General features: G+C 36.0%; 1 protein-coding gene across 8 annotated transcripts in view; it reads left to right on the forward strand.

Moving 5' to 3' along the window:
- Window positions 1–22497, forward strand: part of RAD51B (RAD51 paralog B) — a 775981-nt gene that overhangs the window by 49581 nt on the left and 703903 nt on the right. For all 8 annotated transcript variants that reach the window (XR_012090986.1, XR_012090988.1, XR_012090987.1 and 5 more), the window contains exons 6-7: window positions 10183–10302; window positions 11346–11529. Coding sequence is in view for 5 of the 8 variants with exons in the window: in XM_073011105.1 (XP_072867206.1) it covers window positions 10183–10302; window positions 11346–11529 (304 nt within the window). In the remaining 3 variants the exon portion in view is untranslated. The remainder of the gene's footprint in view (window positions 1–10182; window positions 10303–11345; window positions 11530–22497) is intronic.

Below are 22497 nucleotides of genomic sequence, written 5' to 3' on the forward strand. Positions count from 1 at the left end.
TAGGCTATACTATCTAGGTTTGTAGAAGTACACTTTATGATGTTCGCACAACAGTGAAATTGCCTAATGACACATTTCTCAGTACATATCCCCATTGTTATGTGCCATACAACTGTATTTAGAGTATCATTCTTTCTGGATTTGTATATAAAATTGGAGGCAGGGAGTGGTAGTGACCAGCCATGACTCGGGCTGATTCTGAAGGTAATACCAGTGTGGTCTTAAGACCGTTGACATATTTGCTTTTTGGTATAAATTTGGAATCTTTGACCCAGAAAGAAACAATAGGGGAGATAAATTCCCTCTTAATCATTTTTTTGAGATGGTTTCATGACACTGGGTAGGTTTTCCTCAGTTCAGTTTTTGCTACTTTATCATTTTTAAATCTAGGTGTATTAGTGGGGAGGGAGATCCTGAAAAGTTTCTAGGATATACAGTAGAATTAGTCATAAATACTTATTACTGTAACAAAGCTTTGGAATATTCTGGAATCTGTAAGAAATTAATAGATTCATAACATTATATTCAGTAATACATATTGAATGAATGAACAGAGAAATAGTGCATATGTACAAGAAGCTTTGAGAAGTAGTAAGCCTACATTTTAGCACATTTATGATGCTATATTTTAACTAGGATTTTGGAAAACTTTTTACATTAAGCATATGTTTTATTTCAAGTTGGCATGTGGTCACTAATGAAAAGCTTTTATTTTTCCTTTTATATAAGAGCTATGAAGTCACATAGGGAACTAATAATTCTGAACAGGGTTTTGCTCCTTAATTGACATATGCCTTTTGATTCTGGAACTGATTAGGAAAGAAGTCTATCTGTATCCATGAGCAGTTAACTCTTTCCAGAATTGGAATCTTTAAAGTGCATTGTAGCTATCAGGTCCAAATTAAGGCATAGTCACTTGCAAGGTGAGATTTGTTGGCAAAAGAAAAACTAATATGTGGCCTAGAACTTCTTTTTCTTTTAAAAGAGGAGCACTTCTAACCATTTTCTGAGGCGTTCTACCACAGTAAATCCTTTGATTGTGGGATTGATAGTTAGCATTATTTGTGTATCAGAAATGAGTGGTTCTGGGCAGTGAGTGGGACATTGAGAGTAGATGTAGGGTTAGGCTAAGTTAGATGATATGGAAGGGGAAGTTGGGAAGGCAGTGGTGTTTTACCTCAGGACATCTTCACTAGCAATTGATATGCAAATGATTCATCCAGGGAGGAAGAAGATTTTAGAAATAAAGCTCTTAATAGGTTTTCAGGGATATTTTGGGGTTTGATGGACTAAGAGTATAAAGGTAGCTTTTCTGACAGCATGGCCCTTTAGAATGGTGCTACTTCCATTTTATAAATTAGTAGTTCTTAGTTGGGGGAGTAAGGCAGACAGTTTCCCCTTTAGTAGGTACTTTGGAAATTTGAAGGGGGGGTACAAGAATAAGTGGTTTTTTTTACAGTAATAAATAGATGTGGTCTAGGGATGCTAGCCATTCTGTAATGTGATGGTCATTAAGACTGATAATGCTATAAATAATGTTTTATAAATTAGAGCATATTGCAGCATGATGTAATTGACATTCATCTCAGTTGATGCATACAGCAGCACTGTCAGGTGAGGAGGGGGGTATTATGATCTTCATTTTAGAAATAAGGAAAATGGGACTCAGAAACCATGTGATTTGCCCAAGATCATATGGCTAGTAAGATAGCTGAGAGGTGAACTCATGTCCTCTTTCCACGAACTGTGGTTGGAAAAAATGATTGACTCTGAGAAAGGATCCAAGTAGTATTTTCATTCATTCGTTCAGTAATACCTGTTTGACATTTGGGCTTTCTGTCTATGAATCTGTCTTTATCCCATTTCCCATTGGGCTTCCAGTCTTTTTATTCTTGATTTGCAGAAGCTTTTTGTGTGTCTTATAAATATTAATTGTCAGTTTTACACATTGTAAATATCTCCTCCTGCTCTGTTATCTGTCATTTTATAGTGTCCTTTGTTGAAGAGAAATTTATAATTAAAAAAAATTTAGTAGAGATGAGGTCTGACTTAGGCTAGAGTGCAGTGGCACAATCATAGCTCACTGCTGTCTTGACTTACTGGGCTCAAGGGATCCCCTTGCTTTAGCCTCCCGAATAGCTGGGACTATAGGCGTGTGCTACCATGCCTGGCTAATTAAAAAAATTTTTTTGTAGAGCTGAGTCTCACCATCTTGCCCAAGCTGGTCTCGAACTCCTGGACTCAAGCAGGCCTCCTGCTTCCGCCTCCCAAAGTGCTTGGATTCTAAGCATGAGCCACCGTGCCTGGCCAGAAATTTGTAAATTTGAAGTTGTTGCCCAATGGTATTGGTTTTCAGATCTTAATTAACAAGTTTTCCCCCACTATTAGGTATCAAAGATACTGTCTTACAGTTTTTTCCTAATATAGTTATAGTTTTATCTTTTATGTCAATATCTTTAATCCATCAGAAATCCATTAAGGATATATTTTAAATTTTTGTATAAACTGCCACATTCTCCTTTAGAAATATTTTATGTAATTGTATCTCAACCAACAGTACTTTGAGAGCCTTCATCACTGTTTTTAGTTTCTTTAATTTTGTCATACTTATGGGAAAAAAGTGATAGCTCATTGTTTTAACTATTGTGAGCCAACATATATTCATTGTCCATTTATATTTCTTTGGCAAATTGCCTAGAAATACATTTTGTCCATTTTTTCTTGTTGATATATATAAATGCTTTGTGTATTATGGATATTTATGTTTATATGATTTTGTTCCTAGGCAATAATTCTATAATTTGTCTTTTAACTTTGGTTATGCTATCTTTTGTTATCTATGATTTTTTTGGTGGTTGACCTTTCAGATTTTGCTTTATGGCTGTAGTTTTTAAAGTTTTAATTTTCAGGACCCTTAAACTCTTTAGGTGGATTATGTCAATTGATATTTACCATATTAGAAATTTAAACTGGAAAATTTAAAGAACATTTAACTATTATCTATTATGCAGTAAGTCCATTACATGGTGTGTTTTTGTTTGTTTTTGTTTTTGAGATGGAGTCTCACTGTTGCCTGGACTTGAGTGCAGTGGTGTGATCTTGGTTCACTATAACCTCCGCTTCCCAGATTCAAGCGATTCTCCTTCCTCAGTCTCCTGAATAGTTGCGATTACAGGTGCCCACCATTGCACCTGCCACCACACTGGGCTAATTTTTGAATTTTTAAATTAAAGACAGGGTGTTGCCATGTTGGCCAGGCTGGTCTCGAACTCCTGACCTCAAGTGATCTGTTCATCTCAGCCTCCCAAAGTCCTGGGATTACAGACGTGAGCCACTGTGCCCGGCCATTACATGTTAGCATATTGTACCAAAACACGGCTCCATTAGAAAAATAGAACCAGTAGAACACATATATTAAGAGAGTTATTGCAAAGAACTGGCATATGCAGATGTGGAGTTGTCTGAAATCCACAGGGCAGGCTGTTGGAAAGGGCAGGCTAGAACTCTTAGGCAAGGGCCTAAGCTGTTGTCCATAGGTGGAATTTCATCTTTTTAAAGGAAGCCTCAGTTCTGCTCTTAAGGCTTTTCAAGTGATCAAATTAGCCCACCCAGATTATGTAGGATAATCTCTTGTACTTAAAGTCATCTGTTTATGGACATTAATGACATCTACAAAATCCTTTCACAACAATGCATAGATTAGCGTTTGATAGAATAACAGGAGACTATGGCCTAGCCAAGTTGACACAAAACTGCCTGTCATACATTTTTTTTTTTTTTTAAGAGACAGGGTCTCGCTCTGTCACCCAGGCTGGAGTGCAGTGGCATGATCATAGTTCACTGAAACCTTCAACTCCTGGACTTAAGAGAGCCTCCTGCCTCAGCCTCCTGAGTGGTGGGGACTACAGATGTGAGCCACTGCACCTGGCCTTTACATGTATTTTTTATGGGAAATAAATACATTTTAGACTAAAAAAGGTGAGAAAAGAGTGGCATTGTTTTACGTTTTTGCAAATCTCTTTAGTGTCTGACTTAACAGAAGACAGCCGGATTTGAATATCTACTTCTGCATTCAGTCTTTTGCAATCTGTTGTTTTGGTTGAGATATGAAGATCTGGCCTTATACTGGTTATAGCTGGAAAGGGAGGAATATTTTAATATTCTCTTCAGATAATTAAAGATATGCTTCTTTGATACTATACCAGGAATTGAGTAATAGTTACCCAGAGGTTAGTTGTGATATAGAATCTGAAACCATATTATTGCATTTTTTCCATAGTCACATTAAAATCTATTCATCTGTCTTAGGCTCTTAATGGATATTTACCCATGCATGATTTTGTAATATTATGCATTTGTCACTCAGAAAATATTGGTTCACTGTCTTATGGAGTTCTTCTAAATGTTGACACATTTTATTACTCAATATAAAAAAATTTCATTAGTATCTTCACTGATCTGAACAAAAAGTATTTAAGCATTGGGATGCAGTCAAACTCATCGTAGCAGATGTAAGTTTTTTAGAATTTTGATTTTTCATTAAAAGCTTTAATTTTATCATTGGCAGTAAATATTGCCACTTGTTTTTCTTGAAGTGTCAGGCTTATTTTGCTCATTTTGAGAAAACATCTACCAAATACTTAAGTCAGAAAAAGCATAGCTAATCTGGCAATCATTCTTTCAAGTAAAAATGGTCTCCCATGGAAAAAGTGACTTCTTAATCTTAGAACCCAATTATACAGGTGTTTTTACTTGAGACAGCGATTATACTTCAGAATGTAGTAGAAGTGCTTCTATTTTCTCAAACAAAATATTAAAAATACGTCTGTGTTCTAATAAAACTCTATTGACAAAAACAGAGTTTTGCACAGTTTGACAATCCCTGCTTCATTTACTTTCTTGAGCAAATGGAGAAGATTAATAATAGCCGTTTTGAGGTTTTTATCTATGAATGCCATCATATATATATATTTTTAAATCTGTTTTTTTTTTGACTGATTTTTCTCCTGGTTATGGATCTTTTCCTCTTCCTTTACTTGTCTGGTAATTTTTAAATTCTATGTTAGACATTGTAAATTTTACGTTGTTGGGTGCTGGATTTTAACGTATGTCTTTAAAGAGTGTTAGGTTTTGTTTTAAGTTACAGTTTAGTATTAGTTTGATCCTTTTGAAGATTGCTTTTGAATTTTGTTGTAGAAAAATCCCAGGTACAGTCATGCTTTGCTTAACAATGGGGATATGTTCTGAGAAATGCATTGTTAGGCAATTTCGTTGTTGTATGAACACCATACAGTGTACTTACATAAACCTAGATGGTATAGCCTATGGCACACCTAGACTATATGGTATAGCCTATTGCTTCTAGGCTATAAACCTGTACAGCATGTTACTGTATTGAATAGGCAATTACAACACAATGGTAAGTATTTGTGTATCTAAACAAAGGAAAGGTATAGTCAAAATATACTATATAAGCTTATGGGACCACTGTTGTATAAGTGATGCATCATTGACTGAAATGTCGTTATGCAGCGCGTGACTGTGGTTTTTATTCTGAAACTTATTTAGCTCCACTACTAAGGTAAAATGCTTCTGAAAATTCTGCCCAATGCCCAGTGTATAATAAGGTCTCTTTATTCTTCGTCTTGTGTAAACCCGAATGTTCCCACCCTGTGTGGGCACTAGGAATTGTTCAGTCTGATACTTTCTGGTGGTCCTTTCCTCAGCCTCAGGTAGTTTCCCTTCACACATGTGCAGATTAGTTCTCAAGTGGACCTTTCTGCAGATCTCTGCAGCGCTCACTCTGCACACCTGCTTCCTCTCTGGTATTCTGCCCCCTAAGTTCTAGCCACCTTTGCTTACCCAAACTCTGATCCCCATCTCCTCAACTCAGATTGTCTGCCAGGCTCTGTTTGCTTTCCCTTTCTTGTTTTGTAGCCTGGAAACTGCCTCTGGAGCAAGCTGAGGGGATTGTAAGCTCATTGTGTTTGTTTCCTTTCTCTCAAGGATTACAGTCTCAAGCTTTCTATTGTTCAGTACCTGAAAGCTGTTATTTTATGTATTCTGTCTGATTTTCTACTTATTATTTTAGTGCAGTTGTTGTACCAGTTAATCCTTTGCGGGCAGAAGTGGAAATCCTTTCTTTCATTCTCTCTTGAGTTCACTCTATCCAGGTTTTAGTTCCCAGCTCTATAATGCAACTGATTAAAAAATTTTTATCCAACCCAATAGCAGCATTTGAAAGAGTTGATTACTCTCTTTTTCTTGAAAAGCTTTCTTCCCTTGACTTCTTTTTATTTTTTTAGACAGGGTCTCACCTGACTCTGTCACCCAGGCTGGAGTACAGTGGTGCTATCATGGCTCACTGCAACTTTGACCCCCCAGGCTCAAGCAATCCTCTCACCTCATCCTCTTGAGTAGCTGGGACCACAGGCACATGCCACCATGCCCAGCTAATTTTTAAATTTTTAGTACAGATAAGGTTTTGGTATGTTGCCCTGGTTGGTCTTAAACTTCTGGGCTCAAGAGATCCTCCTGCCTTGGCCTCCTAAAGTGTTGGGATTATAGGCGTGAGCCACCATGCCCAGCCCACTTGGCTTCTTGGAGCCACTCTCTCTTCTTTTACACCTACCTTCTTGATCACCTCCTCCTCTCAGTCCCTTTTGCTGGATCCTCCTCGTCATTTTAACTTCTAGGCTTTGGGGAATCCCAGAACTCAGTCCTAGGACCTTTTCTCTTCTATATCTGTACTCAATCCCTAGTATCATCTGGTCTTATGATCTTTAAAATCTTTTATGGGCTATAACTCCTGGATTGATATCTGAATTCTGAGCTTTCCCATGAACTTCAGATTCATATTCGTTTGTGTAATGACATGGAACTTGGATAGGTTTACATACATGGATTTCCTGATACGTCCAAAACTGCATTTTTGATTCCCCCATAAAGGAAATAAAACATGCAAATAGCACCAATAACCAAAACCTTTATCTGAATCTTGTCTTTTCTGCTTCAATAAAGTTGTGATTCCATTCTTCTAGACACTCATCCAATTAGTCAAGAAATTCTTTCTTTCTTTGTTTTTTTTTTGAGGTGGAGCCTCACTCTGTCGGCCAGGCTGAGTGCAGTGGCATGATCTTGGCTCACTGCAACCTCCATCTCCCAGATTCAAGTGATTCTCTTGCTTCGGCCTCCTGAGTAGCTGGGATTATAGGCGTGTGCCACCACACCTGGCTAATTTTTGTAGTTTTAGTAGAGACGAGGTTTTGCCATGTTGGCCAGGCTGGTCTTGAACTCCTGACCTCAGGTGATCTGCCTGCCTCGGCCTCCCACAGTGTTGGGATTACAGGCGTGAGCCACCACGCCCGGCCAAGAAATTCTTTTAGCTCCTCTTTTGAACTATATCTTGAGTCTAGTTACTTCTCATCACTTGACCTGTTACTTCCCTGGGTGAGATCACTACCAGCTCTTAACTGGTCACTACCAGCTCTTGTCTGTGCTAGCTGATCTCCTTGCTTTCACTCTTGCCCAAGCCTCTTCTCCGTTTGGCAGTTAGAACAGTCCTTTAAAAAAAAAGAAGTCAGATCATGTTGTTCCTGCTTCTAGGCTTCCCATTTTGCTAAATAAAAGCTAAAAAAATACCACAGACCTAAAGGTCTTATGTGATCTTGGCCTTGGCTAGCTCTTTGTTTTCTATTATTCTCCCTCTTACTCCCTGTGTTCCAGATACTTTAGTCTCTTTATTGTTTCTCAGACACACCAGGCATCTTTCGACATGTAAGCTTTTGCACTTGTTATAATTCCCTATTCTTGTGTGCTATTTCACTGGATATCCACATGGTTCATTTTCTTACCTCTTTTAAGCTTTTGCTCAAATGTCACCTTATTAATGAGGCTTTGTCAGTTCACCTTACATAAAATATAAAATAGCACTAGCCCCACCTGTCACATTCTATTCTCTCATCCTGCTTCATTTTCCTCTAGAGCCTTATTACCTGATATATAATGTATATTTATTTGTCTTCCTCAGTAGAATGTAAACCCCATGAGAGAAGGGTTTTTCTTTTTCTTTTGGTGGTGGTTGTTGTTCAGTGCCATATTCTCGGCACCTAGAACAGTGCCTGGCATATAGTAGGTCCTCAATAAATATTTGTTGAATGAATGTATCTTAAGTGCTCATTTTGAAAAGAATACTTTTTATAAAAAGATATCCACTAGATGGCATTATTTTCAAACTTTATATAATTAATGTCTGGGAGCAAACGATAGGTTCTTTTCTGTTTTTTGCCCTAAACAAAAAAGATCTTTGTGATGAAGATTGTCACAAGAAGTTACTGGGATGAATGCGAGGCATATCGAATACTGCATTTATATTTGGTTTTTGATTTATATTTTTTAGATTTTTTTTTATAAAATAAAAAAACATTTGGAGAAACAGAGAAAATTACAGCATATTGGTGTGTAAATGGTCCATTGAATACAGTTATTTAGCATGGTAACTGTGAACAAAGGTTGTTCATGTCTATCTTTTGACTATCATTCCTTTTCCGAGGCCTTCAGCAATGGGAAAGCAGCAATAAGTTCCAGAGCCTTTCACTACTCAAGCCACTAGTGGAAATCCAGCCTGGTGCTAGAGGGCAGAAAATTGTCAGCTGTTGAGTTCTTGTTGCTAATGAGCTAGGTACTCTCAATCTGGTTCCTAATCAACTGGGCATTCAAATTTTGAAAAACTTCCATGTTTCTAGAAGATGTTGCCAGACCTATCCTGTTAAAAACTGGTAGGTTCTAAGTGCCAGAGATTTTTAGCTGACTTCTCTGACCAGCACTAAACTCAGCAAATAGTTTCCCTAATCAAACAATTTATGCTTTCCCCTCAGACCCTCAGGATTTGACTGCTCTGCCTATGCCAGTGCCATCTCATTTCTTGATTTCCTCACTTACCTCATTTCCTTCTTCCATTTCAATCCCTGTGCCTCTCTTAAGCTCTTTTCCTGGATGGTTATTTGATCCATTTTATTCTCATTCTTCACACCTCTTTTGGTACTATTCCTTACTCATGAAGTATTTTTTCCTCTTCCTGTTCAACTTAGCTATGTATATTTTTCTTTTCAAATTGTTCAAAAATATACTTAAAAACAGTTGTTGAAGTTCTCTCTTCTCTTTTCCTGTTTTAGGTTTTTCTCTTTTATTTCTAATCAGAGCAAATGTAAGGACTTGTTTTGTTTATCTTTTCAAAGTTCCCAGCCTCTTCTCAGAACTCTAACTATTTCGAAATGAAAACACTGTTCTTTTGTACTTTTGAGTCTCTAAATGGAACATAAAATATAGGATGGTTTTCAAGTTTACAGCCTCTCCTCCCAGTTCCCCTGGGATGGCTAAGTACTAGGGCTGATAAAATGTCATTTCATTTAAAATGAAATGTGACGGTTAAACTCAAAACATTTAAAATGAAATGAGATGGTTAAACTCAAAGACTTATATTTTTAACATTTTAAGCCATAAATATGAGAAATTTCTAGTAATGCTTTCCATATCTTATAATATGAATGATGGCATTTTAACTTGTCACTCTCTTGTGTTTGGCCTACTGCATATATTAAACTGCCTTTGAGGCCAGAAATCAGTGTTTAGAAAATCACTTTTTGTTTACTAAGAAAATATTGGAACATTAATTTGTTTGGGCCATAATTTTCTGTTTACCAAGGAATTATTGCATAACATTAATTTGCCTGAATTGTTTCAATTGAGAAAGCGTATTTTTCTGGAATGAGACATGAAGACTTACTGATATCTATTATAATATAATATACCATATTTGTTCAAATATATTCAAGAAAATGAAAGCATTCTTATTTTGTAAACATACCTTATAGCTGCTACTCTAAATATCATTTACAAAAAACATATTTGATCCCAGAAAGATAAATCTCAGAGACATTGTTGTTTGCTCAAGATTAGATGAGATCCAACAGCCCTTGCTGGTTTCATGCTATGACTGCTAACCTCTGTTAGTGCTTACAAAGGAGAGCTTACATTTTAAACCTGTATATTAAGCCATTTTGCTTATACTTGCTCTATTGATAATACTTAGAAGTTTCTCAAGTAAAATTATTTAGAGATTCAGCAATGTGACTTTAATAGAATTAACTATTTTTGTTTGTGCTGGTTTTTTTTTACCCACAGACTGGTTGAGATAGCAGAATCCCGTTTTCCCAGATATTTTAACACTGAAGAAAAATTACTTTTGACAAGTAGTAAAGTTCATCTTTATCGGGAACTCACCTGTGATGAAGTTCTACAAAGGTATGCTGCTTTAGATTTTGATTTTTTAGTAATGCGTTGAAAGTTTATGTTTTATCTTTTATGTTTCATCTTCTGAGTGAAAAAGTCTTTACAGGTTAGAATTATGTGGAATAACTTTTTCAGTGTTCTTCTTTGTTATAGCCTTTTGGTTGAAGTCTTTCTTTAAAAATGAAAAAAATTAAACGAATAAAATGTTTTAGATTTAATTAAGTGGTGTATTACTTATCTATTGTTCCATTAACAAATTGTCTCACAGTTTAGTAGCTTAAAATAGCAAATACATATTATTTCACATAGTTTCTGAGGGTTAAGTGTCTGGGAGTAGCTTACCTGGGTGTTTCTGGCTCAGTGGCACTCAAGAGGTTGTAGTCAAGCCGGTGGCCAGGGCTGCAGTTGTCTCAAGGCTTGACTGGAGCTGGAGTATCTGCTTCCAAGCTCCCTAATGTAGTTGTTGGAAGGCCTCTGTTTCTTGCTGGCAGTGGGCAAGAGGCCTTTGTTCCTTACTATCTGGGCCTCTCCGTAAATCACAACATAGCAACTTGCTTCCCTCAGAGTAAGTGACCTGAGAGACTGGGCAAGTGAAAGAGTACCCAAGATGAAAGCTGTAGTCTTTTATGACCTACACTCAGAAATAAGGTACCATGATTTTGTCATGTGCTTGTGGTCACACAGATCAAGTCTGGCACACTGTGGGAGGGACCTATACAAGGATGTGAAATACCAAGAGGAGAGAGTAAGTGCGGGCCATTTTACAGACTGGCTACCACAAGTAGTTTTACCCCAAAATTGGAGCATTAGCATTATCTTAAGAGAATCAAGGAATTCTGAAACTACACAGAAACAGTTTGCTCTGTTTCCAGAAAAGTGTTATATGTCTAGAAGAGCTGAAAATAAGTTAGGTTTACTGAATTCTTGCAAATCATTACTGTAACTTAGGAAAGAATAGTTTGTTATTGTTTTTAATTTGCTTAGCCTTTGCAATACCCTTATTTATTTACTTTATCTTAAATTTATTGACTATTTTATAAATTCTTCTTTTATAGGATTGAATCTTTGGAAGAAGAAATTATCTCAAAAGGAATTAAACTTGTGATTATTGACTCTGTTGCTTCTGTGGTCAGAAAGGAGTTTGATACACAACTTCAAGGCAATCTCAAAGAAAGAAACAAGTTCTTGGCAAGAGAGGCATCCTCCTTGAAGTATTTGGCTGAGGAGTTTTCAATCCCAGTAAGTTTTTCTTTTTTTTCTCTTATATCTTTTCCTTTCTTTTCTTTCTTTTATATTACATTCACCGACTTATAGTATCAAATAATAAAATTAGAGGAAAATGTAAAACAGATGACTTTTTAAAGGTAGTACAGTCTAATTGCTATAGCAAACATTACCATCATCTTAAATTAGCTCATCTGCTGAGATTATTTTATCCTTTTAATAATTTGAGCCTGGAGTAGATTTAAATGATGTTTTTAAAAGTTCCTGTAGTCCTTTCTTTTCTTCCTTCTCATTGTTTACTCTTTGTATATGCTTTATATCACATTTCTCATATTATAGTAAAACTTTATGAAATTGCCTAGGTCCATTTCTATGTAATTAAAAAAAATCCTGCAGTCGTTCTTAGTTTTGTTGTAAGTATTTTAGGTTTAGATACTGTGTTATTGTGTTCAGTGCTGTTTTGTGTACAATTGGATTTGGTTTGCCTCAAATGGTCAGAGGTCAACCATTAAGGGATGTTGGAATGATAGTAGTGAAAAGTGTCAGTAAGAAAACCTTGAAAGATTACTTGTGGCATGGCTTTTTGTAGTGAGCATTGTGATCAGGAATCTGAAGATGACAGGATATTGCAAGGGCTTGTGATGTGTAACTTGCAAGACATAAGTGTGTACTAAGTTACACTCCCATCTGCAGTGTGTCAGAGAGTTTCAGTTGTTCCACAGCCTCATCAACATTCAGGCTCCTCAATTTTAGTCATGCTTCATCTCAAGAAAAGATAGTTCCTTAAACTGAGATAAAATTTGGTTATGATTTTATAATTTTTAGATTTGTTTTTGGAAAATTAAAATCTTGGATCTTTGCAACATAAAGAATTTGTGTAAGTAATATAAACTACCACACAGCCTTTGAGATTTATAAAACCAAGGAAGAAGTCAAGGGAGAAAATACGGCATTCAAAAAGTTCTACATACTTTAATGGCTTTTTAGTTTGTATTTTGAATTAAAGTCAAGTGCTGTTAAGTTTATCTTGGGTGATGTTCATCTTTTACATCTTATTGTGTAGTTGGTTAAAATGATAAATTCAAATTTGTATTTTTCCTGGTCAAGGAGAATAAGGGAACTTTGAAATCTTGTATAAAGATACTTGATTGAATAGAAATTTATGTCCTATATAGTCGGCCCTATGTATCTGTGGGTTCTGCATCCATGGATTCAACCAACTAAGGATAGAAGATATTTGAAAAAACAATGGATGTGGTATTGTGTCCCTGCAGTCTTAGCTACTCAAGAGGCTGACGTGGGAGGATCACTTGGGCCCAGGAGGTTGAGGTTGCATTGAGCCATGTTCATGCCACTGCACTCCAGCCTGGGAAACAGAGTGAGACGCTCTCTCTAAAAATATATATATATATTTGAAAAAAAAGAAAAGGATTATTATCTTTGTACTGAACATGTACAGACTTTTTTCTTGTCATGATTCCCTACAGTTTAGCAGGGATCTACATAGCATGTACGTTGTATTGGGTATTATAAGTAATGTAAAGTTGATTTAAAGTATATAGGAGAATGTACATAGGTTATATGCAAACACCGCACCATTTTATCTGAGGGACTTGAGCATCCATGAATTATGGTATCTGCAGAGTAGTCCTGGAACCAATCCCCCATGGATACAGGAGGATGACTATATATTCTTATTTTATTGTGAATTCATACTGTTGCTTGACTTAATCCCATGCAAAATAAAATTCACTTTTTAAAAGTTGTGTTTGTTTGATTTTAAGTAGCAATTGTAGGCTAATGCTTTTCAGTTTTTCCTAAGGTGATTTATTTTCCCAAGTGAGAAAGGGGCACTGCTTTTCTTTGTTTTTAATAGAACCCTCTGAAAAAATAGGTACTAAATATCTCATTTCTCTGCTTCTGGCTTTATCTATTTAGAGATAAATGCAGTTTATACTATGTACTTATATAAGTGTGATATCTGTTTTTTGTGACAAGTAAGATTGTAAGATTGGTTTTAAAAGGATTTTGAAAAATATTTCCTTTAGAAAATGTTGGAATTTTCCTAGCTAAATTGATGCATTTAAATGGAAAATCTCTCACACAGGTCCAAGATTTAATTAAAAAAAAATAGAAGGAAATCATGAACTTTTACACATTTATACTAGAATAGGTGGTTTAATTAGGTTGATGCAAAAGTAGTTGCAATATATTATAATATATATTGCAATATATTATTGTCTGGTTCATTTGCTTTACAAATTAGTAAACCCGAGCCTTTTTGTAGTTCCTTTTACATGCCAACAGATACTCCTGTTCGAGGAGTATTTACTGTTCCTCAGCCTGGAACCTTCCTCCTCTAAATATCCACATGGCTTATTCTATCCTGTCATCTTATCAGTGAGGACCTCCCAAACCATATAAGTATTAACCATACCCCTGCTGTCCTCTTACTATGCTTTGTTTCTTCTCCATCACAGTTTTCACCCCTTAGCATGTTATGTATCTAATATTTGTGTGTTCCTTCTACTGCCTTATTCTCTCTCTCTATTTATTTATGTTTTGACAGGGTCTCACTCTGTCACCCAGGCTGGAGTGCAGGCACAATCATGGCCCACTGTAGCCTCAATCTCCCAGGCCCAAGTGATCCTCCCACCTCATTCTCCCAAGTAGCTGGGACTACAGGCATGCAGCACCACCACACCTGGCTAATTTTTTATGTTTTGTAGAGACACGATCTCACTATGTTGCCCAGTCTGGTCTCAAACTCCTGTGCTCAAGCAATTCTCCCATCTTGGCCTCCCAAAGTTCTGGGATTACAGGCATGAGCCACTGCACCTGGCCTGCCTTATTCTCAGTACCAGCAATAGTGCCTAACATATAGTAGACACTCAACAAATATTTTTGAATGTATGAATTGTAGATATTGCTTCTCATCTTGGTCTTTACTTAATCTTGTTTCTATTGGTACTGAACTTAAATTTTAATATTTGCTTTTAACCCTATTGTTATATTATCTTTTATTTTAACAGTAATAAAATATAATTTTCAGTGGCAGAATGTCTTATATTGGAGCTGTACTCAAATTACATTGGCATCTTATAGGAAGAAAAATAATTCTTCAGATTCTTAAATTTGGAAAAGGCTTTAGAGCTTTAGATAGTATCAGAGAGCCAGGCAGTAGGAGAAAAGATTTTTATCTCAGTCTAGTAGAACTATGACAGGTGAATGTCTGATGGCCTCTGAGCACTGGGTGGTAAGCCATGCATTCTAGATATATAGATGGCAGTTATCTGCTGATAAACACATGAAAAGATAGTCAAAATCCTGTCATTAGGGACATGCAAATTAAAATCCCAATGCCGTACCACTACACATCTATTAGAATGGCTCAAAAAACCCTGATCTGAGCCATTCCCTCTTCTCTGTAGGCTCAGGACCCAGGGCTGGTACCACCACAAACCCAGTAACTTAAGGAATTAGGAAGAAGGGTAAGAGAGCAGTCTGCTTATAAGAGCAGTGTTTTCTCAAACTAGGTTCAGGCACTGACCCCTTTTAAATGCAAATAATATTCTCACAAAACCCCACTGCTGACTTCATTTTTATTGCAGTATCACAGAAATGTACAGAATTATAAGACTAGCTAATAATTCTTAACATTAAGTCATGCTTCTAAAACCATAAAGATGGATTGCGTCTATAGGCACCATAGTACTGTTTAAATTAATTATGTCAATTTAATATGTTATTTTTGATAATTTGCTAAATTAAATTATTGCTTGCTATATATATAAGCTTATCTCACAGACTGCTTTAAATATATATATATAGTGATGATTCAGCTTTTCCCCCTCTTTCTCTGTTTGAACTAGTACTAAAAAACCTTCATCTGTTTGGGAAGGGTGACATTGTTTGGCCCTCATGTGGGCATGAATGCATTTAAGTTTTAAGTATGCTATTGCTCTTTTCTACATTAGTCCCTGAGAATTAAAGAGGAATTAATTGGTATCACTTGATTGAAAACAGATACATTAATATATTTCAGAGGTTTTCAATTTTAAGATGGCTTTACTAATATTTTGAGGGTATCACTGAAATGAAAACATAAAATTAAAAAATTTTCACAGAGAATTTTATAGACTTTTGAATATGTTCAGACTGCAGTTTTGAGAAGCAGTTGTAGAAGTCTGGTAGAATCTTTTTTCCTGAAGTTTATGGAGGTGGTGTAAGTGATACTCTGCCATTGGGATGGAAGATGCAGAACCTTTGTCTTTTTAAAGCGTGTTCACACTAGTATTGAAAAAACAGTAGGCTCTGAAGCTGTTTAGAGATACTTGATAAAAATAACTGAAAAAAATTTAAATATTGCTTTATAAACTACTAAATTGTGGTTATGGCTATATATGTTGACTGTTTATCATTGACTTCTAATTACCACTTATAGAATAGTTATTATACATATTGTAAATTATGTATCAGATTAAAATAATAGGATGTTTTTGCCAGAAAGGACCTTAAAATTTAGTTTGGCCCCTTCATTTTACAGATGACAGTGAGGCCGAAAAGTGACCTGACTTGCTCCAGGACACTCAGCATAGGAAAGGACAAGCAGTGGGTAGAATGAGAGATCTTTTAGATGCCAGTTTGGGGATTTTTTTTTCCACAGCAGAATTTTCTTTTTTTCTGAGACATACAGAATTATGGTGGACTGTAAACTTATTAATGACAGGATTATATCTTCTGTTTCTCTGATTTCCAGGACCTAGCACTGTGGATAACTAATGTTTAGGAGGTAACAGCTAATGAAAGTACAATTAAGGTTTATGAAAATAGTCTTACCATATGTATGTCATATTTACATTCATTGGAATATTTTTCTTTATCTTTTAAAACATAATTTGAATTTTTTTATGCTTACTGCTGGAATTCTTGTTATGTTTTTGTTTTTAAATTGACCTTTGTAGTATGCCATGTTAGTTATATTCTTTTTATTTATTTTCAATTCCAGAGTTGTATAAGTTGTTGGAATTAAAGAGAATGAAAATATATTGCTTAGATAACAGGACTTTGACCTTTTGAAAATTCTTTGGAAATGCTTTTTTACTTGTATTTCCAAGATCTACATTTTTACTTTTTCAGAGAATTCAACAAATCAATTTCAGTTGTTATATGAATAATATTGAACTTTTTTGTCTCCCCTTAATCTTCTACTTCCTTCATTTCTTGATATTGTACAAATGTTTTCTGGTATAAGGGGACGAGTACCAGTTAACACAATTTACAAAAGAGGTATATGGAGATAAATTTGGATATATTATTAAATATTCTAAGAGGGAAATGCCTTATTTCCATTGAAAGTTGTTAATATCCAAATTATTTTACTAAGATGTGCTTATAATCAGTTTTTCTGTTGCCATCTGTGTTCTTGATTACACACCTTTTGAGAATATCCATTGCTCTAATTTATTGCTTATCAAGGTTTTTGGAATTTTAATGATTATTTTTGTTTAAAGCTGCTTAGAAAAATGTATCAAAATATGTAAATTTTTAATTTTGCTATTTTAAAGACAGTTTTAAATCATTAACAAATGGAAAGAATTTGTTCTTGTTTTAAAGTGGACATATAACAAGGTTAAACTTTTTATTATTATTTGACACAAGCATAATTTTTTTTTTCTCTTTTTAGTGGTGAACTTCATGTGGGCCAGGATTTTATTTATTTATTTATTTATTTATTTTACACCATGAGCTGTCCCATTATGCCAAGTGGGTTTAATTTTTGTAGGATTATACCTTGTCTTAGATACTAATAAATATTGAAAATAGAAAAATAAGAAACTAGGCCACTTCATTTAAAATAATTAAGGTTTTATTAATTATAAATTGGGAATATTGTCTTTAAAACTGCAAGATAAGAGGAAAAAGAATGTATGTACCCAAATTTGACATTTATTTTTATCTTAAACATATATATTCAGAACTGTCACTATGTGAAAGCCCGATGAAATTACTCTGATTGTAAAGTAGGAGTCCTAGACTCTAGATATAGACATAGATATGCCATTAAAGCTCTGCAGTCCTATTTTGCTGTGTGTAGCATTGTTGTATGACTTCTAGAAATCATGTAATTTTTGGTTTACTCTTACTACTTTCATATTTGTTACTGAAAACAAGCACCATAGGACTTCTGAGGTAAGAAAAGTCCTTTATAGTGTTTTTCTTTTCCATAAATGCCTACTGTTGGCTCACACACATTTGAAATCAGATTGTTCTTAAAGCTATCCTGTGTTCATTCAGGTCCCTGAAACTCACAGTCTAGACTAAGCCTTTATCATTTAGTGTAAATAATTCTAGAAAAAGTGTATCTTTCTTTGGTGTAGCTCTTTATGACTTCTGAAACTTTGTTTTTATTGTTTCTAGCAAAAGCTAGAAACAACTTAAAAGTTAATAAGTAGGTGATTGGCTACATTAATGTTGATATAGCCATACAATATTATATTGTGCCACTGTTACAATGAATGAGGTAGCCCAGAAATGGATTCATAGTTTATGCAGGCAAGGGTTAATTCAGCTGGCATGGGTTACTCACATCCAGCCATTCCCAAAAAAGGCCTCTTTTCAGGACTGCCCTTGATTGGCTCCTAGGAGATGAGCACTGGGCCCTGGGAATATTCTGCCTAGTAAGAGAGTTATATGCCTGAGGACTTGAGCCACAGGTACTAGTTTGATCAGATAGTTTATGCAAACAGTATGATTTATGGTGAAGCCTATTTTTCTCTGGGGATCTGGGGACTACAATCTAAAGAGCTGAGGTCATTCACATGCAGGCATTGCATGCCTAGTGACTGACCCTCAATACAAATGCTGGACATTAAGGCTTCAGTGAACTTTCCTGGTTGACATTACTTTGCATGTGTTGTCACACATTGTTGCTAGAGCAATTAAGCACATGCATGCAACTCTACTGGCAGAGGACACCTGGAATCTTGCACCAGAAACCAAAGTCCTGGTTTCTCCTGGACTTTGTTCATGTACCTTTTCTGTTTGCTCATTTTGATCTGTATCCTTTTGCTGTAGTAAGCCATAACTGTCAATATAACAGCTTTTCTGAGTCCTGTGAGTCCTTCTAGTAAATCTTTGAGCCAGAAGGTAATCATGGGGAACCTTGACATGCAGGGGCACTAATAGATACATACAAGGGTATCTGTGGCAACTTAATTTGTAATTGCTCAAAACTGGCAAGATGTATTGTAGTTAATAGTATTGCATCAATCTGAATACGTTGGTTTTGATAATTGTACTATAGTATGTAAGATGGTGATATTAGGAGAAGCTGGGAGAAGGGCATTTGAGAACTCTGTACCCGTTCCACAGCTTTGTGGTAAATCTAAAATTGTTTCCAAATAAAAAGTTAAAAAAGAAAAGGAGGTCAGGTGTGGTGGGTCACACCTGAAATCCCAGCATTTGGGAAGCTGAGGCGGGAGGGTCACTTGGCCAGGAGCTAGAGACCATCCTGTGCAACATAGCAAGACCTCATCTTCACATACACACACACACACACACACACCACACACACACACACACAAAACAATTAGCTGGATATGGTGGTGCACACCTGTAGTCACAGCTACTTGGGAGGCTGGGGCAGGAGGGTGGCTTGAGCCCAGGAGTTCAGGACTGCAATGAGCTATGAACATGCCACTGCATTCCAGCCTGGGTGACAGGGCAAGACCCTGTCTCAAAAAAATAATTCAGTCAATAAATAAATAAATAAATAAATAAATAAATAAAGAGTAGGGCGGGTTTTATGAGTAGAAGTTGGCTCTGGGTACTCATAAAGAAATGGCACGGGCAGTATTTGGAGAAGGGGACTTGATTTTTATGCACTGGTTCTCTTCCATTTAGTCATCTGGTCCCATAGATATTATCTAATACCTCTTCAATTTAAACCTTGCTCTTAATCTTTCAGCACATCCTCTTGACTCCACTTTCAAAATACATTCAGTACCTGATTACTTTCTATCACCATCATTGCTATCATCTTGGTTCCTGGAAGTTAAAAGTACTGGTTTTGGAGTTAGACGTTGGTTTGAATCTTAGCTCCACTATTTACTAATTTTGTGACCTTGAATGAGTATTTATCCCAGCTCTAACCTTTAGTTTCCATGTTTGAAAAATGAAGTTAATAATATCTGACTCATAGGGCTGTGAGTATTAAATGAGATAATGTCTGTAATGTTCTTCACAATGTTTGGCACATTCAGTAAAAAGTAGCCTTTAATTATTAATTTTACTAGTTACCTCATTCCCGATGCCTGGTGTGTTTTATCTCTCTCCTCCTAAAATATTTTTTTAAACGGCTGCAAGGGCCTCAGAAGGAAAAATCATGTCTTATTCACTATTGTATCCCCCTCTGTCTTATTGATGGATGCTGTTACTGCCTGAACCCTCCTTTATCTGGTTAACTTATACTTATTTTTTGGATCTCAGACTCTTTTTGTCTTTCCTTTTTAATTCCACCTTCAGCACTTGTGTCCAAAACTCCATGCTAGGAACAATGGGATAATAAAGATGAGTAAAGTCTTTGCCGTTAAGGCTTCTGCAAATAAGGTAATTGTAGAGACAAATCGCTCTCTATGATATAATGGAGAATAAAATAAGTGTCTTGTCTACTGTTCCTTTTCTATTTCTTACAAATATGTAAGTAGCTTGGTACTTCTCTGTCTGTCCTTTGTTTGGAATTATAGATTACACAGAGGGAATTAAAGGGAGGTAGCAGAGACTTTCATAGTCTCTTGGTAAACCCTTTATCATGTCTAGCTTTGGCCCTTAAATGTCCCATTCTTTTTTTATTTTTATGTTTTGAGACAAAATCTCTCTCTCTCTATTGCCCAGGCAGGAGTGCAATGGCATGGTCATAGCTTACTGCAGCTATGCCAAGTTCTAGTGATCCTTCTGCCTCAACCTCGCAAATAGCTGGGACTACAGGCATGTACCACCATGCCTAGCTAATTTTTTTGATTTTTAGTAGAGATAGGGTCTTGCTATGTTGCCCAGGCTAGTCTTGAACTCCTGGGCTCAAGCAGTCTGCCCACTGTGGCCTCCCAAAATGCTAGGATTATAGGCATGAGCCACCGTGCCTGGCCAGGGTTCCATTCTTATTTAGAAAGTGAGTGGTGTTTTGGAGACTGATGGGTAGTGGTTAAATTCATAAAGCAAATGCATAATTCTAAAGTTGTATTGCTAAGTAAAGGTTGGAAATGAAGGCCAGCTGTAGCTCTTAGTCTTTAGTATTCTTTATATGGGTTACACAGTGCCTTGATGTGTTGTAGAATTTTCTAATTGAAGATCTTAAGGCTGTAGCTGAGTGGCAGTCTTGTTTTCTAATTAGTATAGGGATGCAGAGAATGAGGTGATTTATCTAAGATTACTTAAGGAGTCATTTGGATAATTGAATAATATCACTTGCCGCTTCTATCCTGGGTTGTTATTGTAGTATCTTAATGGGTCTGCTTCTCTCTTTTCTGTATCGGTAATAGTACTATGAGGGCAGAGAAACTATTTGTTTTGTCCACAGTTGTATCCTTTGCAGCTAGGACAGTGTGGCACATAATATATGCTCTAATTAATATTTGTTGAATGATTAAGTCTCAGTTTAGGGTATGATATAATATTTAAAGTTCTCTTCCTTCTGGCTCCAACGTGCTCCTCCCATGTTGTCATTTCTCTTCTGTGCAGAAATGGACACACAGGTGTCAAGAATACACAATGGGGAAAAGACAGCCTCTTCAATAAATGGTGTTGGGAAAACTGGATATTTTTCAATCCTCAATATATGACACTATTCGATACAGGCAGCTAAGGAGGATGTGTAAGAACATATATCCAAAGGAATTAAAATCAGTATCTCAAATAAATATCTGAATTCCTATGTTCATTGTAGGATTATTCCCAATAGCTAAGCCATGGAAGCAATGCAAATGTCATCCATGGATGAATGGAAAAAGGAAATGTCATATATACATACAATGGTATACTATTTAGCCTTAAAAAAAAGAGAAGGAAATACTACTATCTGTGACAACATGGATGAACCTGGAGGACATTATGCTAAATGAGATAAGCCATACAGAGAAGAACAAAGAATACGTAATCCCACTTTTACTAGTATATGGAATCTAAAATAGTCAAACTCATAGAGCAAAGAGTAGAATGGTGATTGCCAGGGGCTGGGAGGCGGAGGAAACGGGGGTATTGGCCAGAAGTAAGACTGCTGGATCATATGGTAGTTCTATCTTCAGTGTTTTGAGGAACCTCCGTACTGTTTTTCATAGATTCTTAAATGTTTGGGAAATATTTTTAATCTTACAAAGTTAATTAAGTGCCTCTTGAATTCTTACATTCAATAAAGGGAAAACATTCTAACCTAGGAAAATTAAAGTTGTTTTCTGACTTTTTGTTTGAAATATACAAAACTGTGTATATTTAATGTATACAACTTGGAGAATGTACACTGTGAAACCATTACTACAGTCAATGCCATAAACACATCCATTACCTCTAAAAGTTTCCGCCTAGGCTGAGATCACCGCGCCCAGCCCTTTATTCACTTTTGGTGGGAGTGTAAATTGGTGTAGCTACCTGCTATGGAATCTCTGTAAAAACGTAACAGCTGTGGTTTAAAAGTTTTATTGTCATCCAATACAAGCAACATAATGTAAACTAGAGGATATTAAAAATTATGTATTTTTTACTTGAACAGCTTGTTCCCTACCCCTTTTTGATTTCTGTTTATCCTTGATATTGAAAGAGAAATAATCTTGTTGATTTTACATCTCTATTTATTTAGATCTTTTTCCTTTTTTTTTTTTGAGATGGAGTCTCGCTCTGTCGTCCAGGCTGGAGTGCAGTGGCACAATATCGGCTCACTGCAACCTCCACCCCCTGGGTTCAAGTGATTCTTCTGCCTCAGCTTCCCCAGTA

Source organism: Chlorocebus sabaeus, chromosome 24 (assembly GCF_047675955.1).
Source record: "Chlorocebus sabaeus isolate Y175 chromosome 24, mChlSab1.0.hap1, whole genome shotgun sequence".
Lineage (NCBI taxonomy): Eukaryota > Metazoa > Chordata > Mammalia > Primates > Cercopithecidae > Chlorocebus > Chlorocebus sabaeus.